At 52.7% G+C, this 12,946-nt stretch overlaps 1 protein-coding gene across 2 annotated transcripts in view; it reads left to right on the plus strand.

Annotated features, from left to right (window-relative positions):
- Positions 1–12,946, plus strand: part of NSG1 (neuronal vesicle trafficking associated 1) — a 33,295-nt gene that overhangs the window by 17,321 nt on the left and 3,028 nt on the right. For both annotated transcript variants that reach the window (XM_006043830.3, XM_006043829.3), the window contains exon 4: positions 6,411–6,521. In XM_006043830.3, coding sequence (XP_006043892.1) covers positions 6,411–6,521 — 111 coding nt within the window. The remainder of the gene's footprint in view (positions 1–6,410; positions 6,522–12,946) is intronic.

The raw sequence follows: 12,946 nt of genomic DNA on the forward strand, positions 1-12,946 counted from the left end.
GGGGCCCACGAGAGATTCAGGGTTCACAGAGGTGTTGCGGGGGGTGGAGCAGGACAGCCTATGGGTGTGGGAGGCTTTGCCATGCCCCACGCCTCCTGCTTCCCTTGTAGCTCAGTCAGTAAAGAATCTGCCTGCAATGCAAGAGACACAGATTCGATCCCTGGGTCGGGAAGATCCCCTGGAGACAGGAATGGCAACCCACTCCAGTATTCTTGCCTAGAGAATCCCATGGACAGAGGAGCATGGTGGGCTACAGTCCATGGGGTCACAAGAGTTGGACACGACTTAGCGACTGAACCACAGCTCCTGCTGACTCTCTGGGGATTTATTCCTTTGCCTTCTTCATTGGCTGCTCCAGGGACTGTTGTGTTCTCATTTCTCAGTGCTGTGAGCACCTTGGCCATCGAGCCCAGGTATCCTGGGTGAAAGGTCCAGGCATCCTCTTTCCTGGGAGGAGAGCCCTTAGGAGGTGCTTCCCCACAGCCCCACGGAGAAGGGGTTATTTTTACACCTAAGCAGATGGGGCGCTGTGAACCAGACTCCATGTGGCTTCCTATCCAAGGGAAAGATTCAGAATGTGTGTCTTTCCAGGACTTAGGATCATCTTTTTTTTTTTTTTTAATTGAGATGTAATTGACATGGAGAGAGCATATTTGTTTCAAGTGTGCAACAGACTGATTCAATATTTGTGTGTATTGAGAACTGATCACACTCTAAGTCTAGTTAACATCTGTCACCACACACAGTGACACATTTTTTTTCCTTGTGATGAGAACTTTTAAGAACTCCTGTCTCAGCAACTTTCAGAAATGCAACATAGTGTTTTTAACTACAGTCACTGTGCTGTATACCACATCCTCTTGACTTCATTTCGGTTCAGTTCAGTTGCTCAGTCGTGTCCGACTTTTTGTGACCCCATGGACTGCAGCATGCCAGGCTTCCCTGTCCATCACCAACTCCTGTAGCTTTCTCAAACTCATGTCCATCGAGTCGGTGATGCCATCCAACCTTCTCATCCTCTGTCATCCCTTTCTCCTCCCATCTTCAATCTTTCCCAGCATCAGGGTCTTTTCCACTGAGTCATTTCTTCACATCAGATGGCCAGAGTATTGGAGTTTCAGTTTCAGCATCAGTCCTTCCAATGAGTATACAGGACTGATTTCCTTTAGGATTGACTGGTTTAATCTCCTTGCTGTCCAGGGGACTCTCAAGAGTCTTCTCTAACACCACGGTTCAAAAGCATCAATTCTTTGGTTCTCAGCTTGCTTTATGGTCCAACTCCCACATTTATACATGACTATTGGAAAAACCATAGCTTTGACTAGACAGACCTTTGTCAGCAAAGTAATGTCTCTTCTTTTTAATATGTTGTCTAGGTTGACTTATTTATCTTTAATTGGAAGTTTGTATCTTTTGACCTCCTTCACCCAGTTCTCCCACCCCAACCCCCTGCCTCTGGCACCACCAGTCTGTTCTCTGTATCTTTGAGGTCAGTTTTTTTCCTGTTTGTTTTTTAAGATTCCACACTTACTGATCTTGGAGTTCAAAGCACTGTTTGTCTTTCTTGGTTTGACTTATTTCACTTAGCGTAAGGCCCTCAAGGTTTACCCGTGTTGTTGCAGATGGCAAGATTTCCTTCTTTATATGGCTGAATTATACTCCATTGAATATATACACCACATCTGTATCCATTCACCCATCAATGGACACTTTGGTTGCTTCTGTATCTTGGCGGCTATAAACAATGCAGTAAACGCAGAGGTGCAGATGTCTTTTCAAGCTAGTATCTCCATTTCCCTCAGATAAATACCCAGAAGCAGGATTGCTGGACCATATGGTAGTTCTGTTTTTAATTTTTTTGAGGAACCTCCATACTTTTTCCATAATGGCTGCACCAGTTGACATTCCCACTAATAGTGTAGGAGAATTCCCTTTTTCCCATGTCCTTGCCAACCATTATTTCCTGTCTTTTTGAAAATTGCCATTTTAATAGGTGTGCGGTGATATCTCATTGTGGTTTTGATTTGCATTTTCCTGACTAGTGATGTTGAGCACTTTTTCATTTACCTGTTGGCTATCTGTATGTCTTCCTTGGAAAAATGCCTATTCAGTTCCTCTACCCATTTTTTTTGGATTGTTTGGCTTTTTGCTCTAGACTCATATGAGTTTTTATATATTTTGTACATTAGCCCTTTATCAGATACATGATTTACAAATATTTTCTCCCTTTCAGTAGGTTGCTTTTGATTTTGTTGATGGTTTCCTTTGCTGCACAGAAGCTTTTAAGTTTGATGTTGTCCCACTTGTTTATTTTTGCCTTTGTTGCTTTTGCTTTTTTGCCAAGACCAATGTCAAGGGACTTATCACCTATGTTTTTTCCCTAAGAAAACTCATGTTCAAGTTTTTAATCCATCTTGGGTTAATGTTTGTATATGGTGTTAGGTAGTGGTTGGATTTTATTCTTTTGCTCAAGGCTCTCCAGTTTCCCAAGCACCATTTATTGAAGAGACTGTCCTTCCCCATTTTATATTCTTGGCTCCACTGTCATAAATTAATTGATCATATATGTGTGGGTTTATTTCTGGGCTCTCTTTGCTGTTCCATTGGTCTATTTGTTTCTGTGCCAATGCCATACTGTTTTGATTACTATAACTTTGTAATATTGTTTGAAACCAGGGAGCATGATACCTCCAGCTTTGTTGTTCTTTCTCAAGATTGCTTTATTTATTTGGAGGCTTTTGTGGTTCCATACAAATTTGAGGATTGTTTGTTCCATTTCTGTGAAAAATGGAATTAGAATTTTGATAGGGATTGTATTGAATCTGTAGATTTCTTTGGGTAGTGATAGTATGGACATATTAACAATATTAATTCTTCTAATGCATGAGAATAGAATCTTTCCATTTATTTGTATCTTCAGTTTCTTTTATCAATGTCATTTTTAGTGTATAGACCTTTCACCTCCTTTGTTAAATTTATTCTTGGATATTTTATTCTTGGAGATGCAATTATAAGTGGGATTGTTTTATTAACTCTTCCAATAGTTCATTTACTAGTGTATAGAAATGCAAAAGATTTTTGTATGTTGATTTTTCATTCTGCAACTTTAATTTGTTGATAACTTCTAACAGTTATTTGGTGGAGTCTTTAGGGTTTTCCATAGAAAATTTGTCATCTGCAAATAGCAACAGTTTTACTTCTTCCTTTTTTAATTTGGATGCTTGTTTTTTTCTTGCCTAATTGCTCTGGCTAGGATTTGTAATACTGCGTTGAATAAAATTAGCAAGAGTGGGCATCCTTTTCTTGTTACTGATCTTGGAGTTTAAGTTTTCAGTGTTTCACCATTTGAGTATGCTATTAGCTTGGGCTTATCATATTTGGCCTTTATTATGTATGTTCCCTCTATACCCACTTTATTGAGAATTTTTATCATGAATACATGTTAAATTTTGTCAAATGCTTTTTATGCATCTATTGGGATGGTCATATAATTTTTATCCTTCACTTGGTTAATGTGATATATCACGTCTGCGGATGTTGAACCATCCTTGCAACCATGGGATGAATCCCACTTGATTGTGCTGTATGTAGTTAATATGTAGTTGAATTCAGTGGGGGTGATATTTTATGGAGAACATAGTCTAACAACACTTGTTAACCTCTTGTGTGCCATAGACCTCCTTTCGGAATAATTTCAAGTGCCCCAAAAGAGAATATAAAGGGTTACAGAGGACAGTTACTTTAGATACAGCTCTCCCTACGGACAACCCTGCTGTTCTAGACTGTGGGAAGATCTGCCCTCACTGCTCCCAGGGGCCGCCAACAGGTAGCCGGGTCCCAGGCAGGGCAGATTTCGGCGAGCAGTAGCCAGGTGAATGTGAGGAGGGGGGCTTGGGGAAGATCAAGCATCAGGCCTGGGTAGGGGGACTGCGCGTCTGGACTGAGAGCCCAGCTCCGCATCTGCTGGCCGTGGTGGCAGCGGCAGCGGCAGTAGCAAACGCCTCCTTGCAGAGCACCCGCTGCGTCCGATTCTGTCCTCTCATCACTGCATTGAGTCAGTCCTCCACGGTCCCACCAGCCCTGGGTGTGCGTCCTCTCGCTGCTATTGGCTGGCAGGAGCCTGGGCCCGGAGGAGCTGGGTGACTTACTCAGGGTCTGGCTGCCCCTCCTGGGCACGGTAGGCAGGCAGGGTTGCCGCTCCTGCTGGAAAGCCCTGCACGTGCTCCATTGCTGCCTCTGCTGACACATGTCCCAGGGCCACTGCGCCCACCTCTTCCCACTTCCTTCATCACCCAGATCCATGCTCGGCCACCTCTGCTGTCCCGCTAGGCTGCCCTCCTGAGCCAGGTGGTCTTGTCCTTGCCTGTGTGTAGCCACCACCAGGATCCCCGATGGCACCTTTCCTGTGGCTACTTTGGGTCCCGAGGCAGCCGTGGCTCCACCCTGTGTTGGAGATGGGGACTTGTGGCTGGGGCCTGCATGGCCAGTGGCCAGGGTGGCCGTGTGGGGTGAAGGGAGGGAGCAGAGGATCTGGGCCAGGGACCTGGGCACAGCTCCTGGTCACACCTCCTGACCTGACACACAGTGCATGCTGTTTCTGCCCAGGATGCACGCTCGCCCTGCCCAGCAGCTCCGGGGCCTCCAGGGCACGCCTTCGAGGCCCAGAGACAGCATCATTTTGTCTCCTGATCCCTGGACCCTGTAGCAGGGGACGTCTCATCACCCGGCCCAGTCTACTCAGGGACTGTCATGTGTCCACCTGCAAGACATTCCTGGGCCCATCCCGCGGTCCGGTGCTGGTTGCTTTGCAGATGGCGGGGCAAAAAGCCAAGTCCCGGGCTTATGGGGACCACCCTCTGGGGAGGGGCAGACTCTCCCTGAACACTCTTGTCCAGGGTGGAGGTGATGGGGGCCCCGGAGGATCTGCCTTGCTCAGCTGGTCTCAGCTCAGGGGTGGGGTTGGCGTCTGGGACTCAAGGGCATCTGTGAGACAGCTGATTAGCCAGTGACTGATGCATCACCAGGGTGACTGGCAGTGTCAGAAGGGCAGCCGCACCCACAGCTCCATGGCGTGTCCGGTGTCCCTGAGGCCCAGTCATAGGTGTACCCCAGGCTGTCTACACTGGGCCCAGAATACAACAAGTGGCCAATTTACAAGGAAGGTGATACGTGGATGTGATAAAAAATGAAGATGGTACAGAAATTGTCCAGTATGGGGAGACTGTGCTGACCTTCATCCCCAGAGGCCTCCTGGGTCCGTGTTCTGCGCCTCCTTCCAGACACAGTGCCTGTGTGTCCTGGCGTGGGCTCGTGTGTGTGCATCTGTGTGTACGTGTCTGTGTGTGTGTCCGTGTCTGTTTGTGTCCATGTCTGTGTGCATGTTACTGTGTGTGTGCTCATGTCTGTGTATATGTTACTCTGTGCGTATGTCCGTGTCTATGTATATGTTACCGTGTATGTCCATGTCTGTGTGTATGTTGCTGTATGTGTATGTGTCTATGTGTATGTTACTGTGTGTGTATGTGTCTGTGTGTTTGTTACTGTGTGTATGTGTTTGTGGGCTTCCCTAGTAAAGAGTCCACGTACAACGCAGGAGATCCTGGTTTGACTCCTGGATCAGGAAGATCCGCTGGAGAAGGGATAGGCTACCCACTCCAATTTTCTTGGGCTTCCCTGGTGGCTCAGACAGTAAAGAATACACCTGCAATGCGGGACACCCAGGTCTGATCCCTGGGTCAGGAAGATCCCCTGGAGGAGGGCATGGCAACCCACTCCAGTATTCTTGCCTGGAGGATCCCATGGACAGAGGAGCCTGGTGGGCTACAGTCATGGGGTCGCAAAGAGTTGGACACCACTGAGAGACTAAGCACAGCACATGTGTATGTTTATTACTGTGTGTGTGTATATCTGTGTGTATGTGTCTGTATGTATGTTTCTGTGTGTTTGTATCTGTGTGTATCTGTTTGTATGTTTCTCTGTATGTATCTCTATACGTGTCTGTGTATGTTTCTCTGTGTGTATCTGTGTATGTGTCTGTATGTTTCTCTGTGTATGTATGTATGTTACTGTGTATGTGTCTGTATGTTTCCGTGTGTCTCTCTCTCTGTGTGTATGTATGTTTCTGTGTGTCTCTGTTTCTATGTGTATCTGTATGTTTCTCTGTGTATCTCTGTGTCTGTATGTTTCTATGTGTATCTGTATGTTTCCGTGTGTATCTCTGTGTATGTGTATGTATGTTTCTGTGTGTGTCTGTATGTTTCTATGTGTATCTGTATGTTTCTCTCTGTGTGTATGTATGTTTCTCTGTGTGTCTCTGTGTATGCATGTTTCCATGTGCATCTGTGTGTTACTGTGTGCGCACACACTACCTCATCAGTTGCCCTAATCCCCCCGCCCTCTGCCACCCACAGGTGTCCGTGCTGGTCCTCTTTGCCCTGGCCTTCCTCACCTGTGTCGTCTTCCTGGTCGTCTACAAGGTGTACAAGTATGACCGCGCCTGCCCTGACGGCTTCGTCCTCAAGGTAAGCCCCCAGCCCCTGGGGCCCCCAGTGCTTTTGTACTTTACTCCCCTGCTTGACTCACGGCTCCCAAGGGATGGGCCTAGAGTGGTGGGAGCTCCCGGTGGGGGCCCTGCGGGCAGGGCAGGGGGTGCAGTGGGGATGTGGGGTGAGTCCCCTGCCTGGCAGGCCCAGTGCAGCCCCTGGGGGTGTGGTGAGGAAGTGGAGGTCCCGGGAGAGGGAGACCTGCACTGCCACGCGGGGGTCGGGAGCCCAGCCCTGCGAATGTGCGTCCCTGGTCTGCCTGCCGCAAAACACGGCTGGACTCTCTCTGGACGGATGATGCTCGCTTTGCTGAGCCGTGTGACTCCTCTTTCCTCAGAGGCTGCATGGAGAAGCAGACGCGGGGGACTGCAGGACTAAAGGGAGAAGAACAAGGGCGGGGCTGGGGTGAGGGGACATGCAGGAGGTGGTGATGCGCACGGGCCAAGGGCTTGCTCCTGAGTCCCCCACAGTCGGATCTGGGCCCCGTTTGGTTCTGAACTTCCTGGAGCCAGTATGAGGAGGAAGACCCTGTGGGTTCCAGGACTTGGTGCTGCTGGAATTAGGCAGGACCCGGTACTGAGCAGGAGGCGACCCAGCCTGGTCGCCGCTGTCACTGGGCGCCCGCGCTTTGGCCGATGCTAATGTGAGGGCCGCGGGGCCCTCGTATGGGCTCTTCCTCTCACAGCTCGAGCTCCTGACATTCTGTGCCCATCACGTGGGAGGTCTGTGAGGGCGCCCTGCAGGCCCCTGGGGAAGGACTCCGGGCTGGCGGAAGCCTGCCTGCCCCTTCCACCAGCCCCTGTGCGCACTCTGGTGGGGCCCAGGCTAGAGGAGTTGATGGTCTGTTTGGAGGCTCAGAAGATGCTGGGGTTTAAAGGAGGCGGATCCAGAGGGCTGGGGGCCAGCAGGGCAGAGCCAGGTGGGTCAGTGGGGTGGTAGGCAGCTCCCAGGTACCTGCTGGCTGGTCCATACATGGCCCACCTGGTGGGGGAGCCAGCCATGGCTAGACTGGAGTGTTGGCCAGAGACCCCTGGGGGACGGGGGAAGTGATGGGACAGTCATTCGGGTGGCTGTGGAGGCTGTGGGTTGGAAGGGAGTGACAGGGGGCCAGTGAGATGACCCGGGAGGCTAGTAGAGGGGAGCAGGGGAGAGATGGGGGTCTGGACAGGTCGGGGTTCTGAGGATGGAGCAGGAGTGACTCTGGGAGGCAGGGGCGGCAGGGCAGGAGGGGAGGACCCAGGGGTCACGGAGGAGCCAGGGTGACACGGGAACTGTGCCCTGATGGAACCTGGGTGTGTGGAGCATGACTTCCTGGGGACCAGAGCCCTCATCCAGGTGGACTGCTCACGCATACCTGAGGCCACAGCCCCCCTCGGGGCTTCCTTCTGGCTCATTCTCTGTGACCCTGAGTGCAGAGGAGGGCGGGTCCGAGCTGTCTACTCCATCTTTGCATGGCCAGGTTCTGCTAGATTCACTGGTCCAGGTGGGGTCAGGGAGATGAGGGCCAGTCCCTGGGCTCACCGCAGCGCTGGACGGGGCAAGCATGTGCCTGTTTAATAGACTCTGTAGATTGATGCTGGGCTCAGCCAGCCTTGGGGATTTAGAGCCCCAGGGAGATTGTTCTGGATCTTCGTCCGCTGGGACTTGGCAGTCTCCCCTGGCATCTGAGGGGCGGTGTCTGTAATGGAGAAGGGAAGCCTGGAGGGCCGGGGAGCTGCAGACCTGTTTCCGCTGCCCTCGGGCTACGGCTGGAGCAAGGAAGGTGTGAGTGTGTCTCCTTCCTCCCTTTCTGCGTGTTCGCACATGTAATCAAATGCCGCCACGTGACAGTTTACAGGGGCTTTTACCTCAGATCTTTGATGCTCCCAGAAACCCTGTGGGGTAGATGTCGTTAGGCCCCATGATACCAACAGGAAATTGAGCTCAGACATGTCTGTGGTGCCCAAGGTTAGGCCCTGCCCTTCATTCATTACTCAGTGTGTATGAAGGGCCCCCTCCTGTGTGTGTGGTGGGGTGCTGGGCGTGCTGCAGGGCGGACAGGCAGTGCTGGGTGCCTGCCCTCGAGCTCCCGTTCTAGCAGCAAGCCAGCAGACAGATGCCCAGATGATGTGCGTGCTGCCAAGAGTTAGGAAACAAGGAATACAGGGTGACTGAGTGTCTGTGGCCACCTCTTCCAGGAAGACCACAGGGCTTGTCCGGCAGGGATCTAAATGAGGAGGGGGCATTGGTGCAAACCAGCTGTGGGCAGCGCTTGTGCTGGGGGGACAGAGTGGCCTGGGCCCCCGAGGGAAGGGCTGATGGGCACAGGTGCCCAACTTCTGGGATGCATGGAGGGGCGGGGACCAGCCCCTTGCTGAGGCTGGCCCCAAACTGAGGAATGTCACAGGAGATTTCAAAGGGCAGACGTGCGCTGCAGAGGACGCTAGGTCTCTAGCTTTTTTTTTAAATCATGAAGTCACTGTGCGAGCACTATAGAAAGGTCTTAAACATATGGGAACCGCCCCAGACCCCCTTGAGGTGTTTACGCTTGGGCGTTCCTTGTACACTTCCTCTTGGGGAGCCTCCATGTGAGGTTTAATAGCCGACCAGGGCTGTTGGGACACTTTTCCTGGGCTCCCTCACCCATCTGGTTGTCGTTTGATGTTTAGAGGCTCCGTGACCTCCCCGCGCTCACCCCTGACTGACATGTGGCTCTGCTAGGGTCTCTCTGGCCCAAGAGGGCAAGGTCACAGCTTCCTGGGGTCTTGCCTGCCACCGGCTCGCCCCCTCCGCGCCCCTGCAGTGCCTCCTGAGCATCCCTGTCTTGCCACCTTGCTGTGTCGGCAGCAGCAGGACCGTCTTGTTTTCTTTGGCCTGGGCACCTGGAGAAGCGGGAATACCCTGTCCTGTCTGGAGGCCCGTCTCAGCCTGGAACAAAGTCACTTGCTGCCCAGCAGGTGCTGGTGGCTTCAGAAGGTCGTGCCAGACCCTGTGCTGATGGCGTGGACAGAGTGGAGGCGAGGTGGCAGTGCAGAGGGGCAGAGGGTGGTTGCTGGCTCTCTGGATGGGGGCCAGTTCACCTGCAGGGCTGGCCTGGGAGTGAACAAATGGTTCAACCCTGCAAAGCATCCCTGCTCCCCTATGCCCAGGTGTAGCTAGAGGTCAGGACACCAGTGAGAGGTCAGGACATCAGAATCTGCCTGCAATGTAGGAGACCCAGGTTCGATCCTTGGGTTGGGAAGGTCCCCTGGAGGAGGGCATGGCAACCCACTCCAGTATGCTCACCTGGAGAACCCCATGGACAGAGGAGCCTGTACAGTCCATGGAGTTGCAGAGAGTCAGACACGACTGAGCAACTCATACACACAATGAGCACAGCTGTTCTGGTAAACTTTTGTGGCTTCCCTGAAATATCAATAACCTCAGATATGCAGATGACACCACCCTTATGGCAGAAAGTGAAGAGGATCTAAAAAGCCTCTTGATGAAAGTGAAAGAAGAGAGTGAAAAAGTTGGCTTAAAGCTCAACATTCAGAAAACGAAGATCATGGCATCTGGTCCCATCACTTCATGGGAAATAGATGGGGAAACAGTGGAAACAGTGTCAGACTTTATTTTTCTGGGCTCCAAAATCACTGCAGATGGTGACTGCAGCCATGAAATTAAAAGACGCTTACTCCTGGGAAGAAAAGTTATGACCAACCTAGATAGCATATTGAAAAGCAGAGATATTACTTTGCCAACAAAGGTCCGTCTAGTCAAGGCTATGGTTTTTCCAGGGGTCATGTATGGATGTGAGAGGTCGACTGTGAAGAAAGCTGAGTGCCAAAGAATTGATGCTTTTGAACTGTGGTGTTGGAGAAGACTCTTGAGAGTCCTTTGGACTGCAAGGAGATCCAACCAGTCCATCCTAAAGGAGATCAGTCCTGGGTGTTCATTGAAAGGACTGATGCTGAAACTGAAACTCCAGTACTTTGGCCACCTCATGTGAAGAGGTGACTCATTGAAAAAGATCCTGATGCTGGGAGGGATTGGGGGCAGGAGGCGAAGGGGACGACAGAGGATGAGATGGCTGGATGCCATCACCGACTCGATGGACATGAGTTTGAGTGAACTCCAGGAGTTGGTGATGGACAGGGAGGCCTGGTGTGCTGTGATTCATCGGGTCGCAAAGAGTCGGACACGACTGAGCGACTGAATTGAACTGATAACTCAGTTGGTCTAGAATCCGCCTGCAATGCAGGAGACCCCAGTTCGATCCCTGGGTTGGGAAGATCTCCTAGAGAAGAGATAGGCTACCCACTCCAGTATTCCTGGGCTTCCCTTGTGGCTCAGCTGGCAAAGAATCTGCCTGCAATGTGGGAGATTTGGGTTCAATCCCTGGGTTGGGAAGATCCCCTGGAGAAGGGAAAGGCTACCCACTCCACTGTTCTGGCCTGGAGAATTCCATGGACCATATAGTCTGTGGGGTCGCAGAGTCAGACACGACTGAGCGATGTTCACTTCACTTCACTCCATCTTCACTAAACCAGCAACATGAGTCTCGCATCTCTGAGGCGAGGCAGTAGCTGCAGCAGCCGCAGCAGGGAAAACACCCATGGAGCCTGCCTGGGCTTCAGAGGGGCCTGGTTGGGGAGGAGGTGGCTGGATCTGCTGTCAGAGTCAACTTACTTACACAGCTCCACCAGACCCCAGAGCTCTCTAGACCTCCTGCCCCCAACCATGTCCCATCCTTCATGCCCGGCCCTCTTCCCAGACCCGGAGTGATGAAGCCACAGCTTGGAGGTCTGGGTTGGATGAGGCGCGGTGCCTTCCCTCTGCAGAGTGCCCATGCCCGCCCCTTCTTAGTGTGGGTGGCAGAGCGGAGGCCGTGTGGCAGGCGTGGGGCTGCAGGCCTGGGCTCGGCAGGTCTGTGGATCCCCAGTGCCTGGCCCTGAACTGGCGTGGTGGCTCTGAACCCCATGGGCAGCCCCCACCGTGGGAGAGCCCCCGACCCTCGGGCTGACAACGCCTCTTCACAGATGCAAGGCTGGTGTCCTCTGTAAGAACCGTTCAACGTGGAGAGGGAGCCCTGGGTCACGCTTGTTCAGGCTTCTAAATGGGCTCAAACAGGAGCCTTTCTAAGACCTGGATGTGGTCCCTTTTCCCCCACAAATCACCTGTTGAGCCCTCTGTGACTGCTCCTGACACCGGACAGTAGTCCTGAACAGTGGGAAGGCCTCCGGGTCCTGAGGGTGGCGTGACCGCCTGGTGCCCAAAGAGGGCCTCGTGAAGGCTGTGGTATTCCCTGGGTTCCCGTGGTTCCGGCCGTAGGAGCAGCTCCTTCTGCCAAGCCTGCCCTCCTGGCCTCCCCGCCAAGCCCTGCAGAGCACCGCCATCCCCACCTCTGAGGAAGCCGAGGGCCCAGCGGGGACCAGGCCAATGGGCTGCAGGGCTTGATGAACGCTGGTGGAACTTGAGACTGCTGGGGTTGCAGCCCTGCCCTGGTGCCCCGGGGACCTTGCTGCCTTGTTTCTCACTGTTATGCCTTTGGGCAGAGTGTTCACCGTAGGCAGCTTTGTGGGTGGAGTCGAGTTCCCTGAGCAGAGGCCCTGGGCTGGAGCTGGGTTCTCACCCAGGTGGGTCTCGCTGGCCACATCTATGAAATGGAACTAAGGGATCCCAGCTCACGGGGAGATACTGTGCCCACAAGGCGCTCGGCCGCTTACTCAGAAGGAACCAGTATGGTGGCCAGGCCCGGGTCTGGTGATGGGCCTTGGGTCTGCAGGATAGACCCCCCCCAAGGAATAGGCCCTTAACAGGGAGGAGCTAACCTGCCTTTAGCTTCTGGAGGCTGAGGAAGCCTGCGTTGGGCAGGGACGAGGCTCTCAGAGGAGGTTCCCCTTGTGTCCAAGGCCGGCGTTCATGTCCACTGGGCAGCAGCTGCCACCGGCCATGCAGGTGACCATCGGAGACCCGTTGTGGTCTCCATGCTGGGCCCACGCAGGGAGGCACAGGAGCGCTTTGAACAGCCGGGGTCTTGCTGGGCCCTAGGGCGTTGGCGGGATCCCGCCGGTGTGCTTGCCCGTGAGGTGGTTGAGGCTAAGACGCTGCTCCAGGGTTATCTGAGCACTGGATCCTGCGGGCAGGGCTGGGAATCCGGTTTAAAACTCTCTGGTGACCGTGATGTGGCCGAGCCTGGAACCCCTGTCACTTCACGCTCCCTTCACCTTGTGACAAGGAGACGGTGGCGGTGCTGTGATGCTTCTGTCGTTTGGAGACACAGATGGTGTGTCCCGCCAGATGGAAGGCTCTTCTCTTGTTAAAGCCGCGGCTGGCAGGCAGTGGGGCTCCGGGAAATCTTCCTGGAGCCCCTGTTCTGTCTTGGGCAGCGCTGCCAGCCCCTGGGGGGTGTTGTCCCTTTCCTGGCAGGGACCAGTCTAGGA

The sequence above is a fragment of the Bubalus bubalis genome, chromosome 7 (genome assembly GCF_019923935.1).
Source record: "Bubalus bubalis isolate 160015118507 breed Murrah chromosome 7, NDDB_SH_1, whole genome shotgun sequence".
NCBI classification, from domain to species: domain Eukaryota; kingdom Metazoa; phylum Chordata; class Mammalia; order Artiodactyla; family Bovidae; genus Bubalus; species Bubalus bubalis.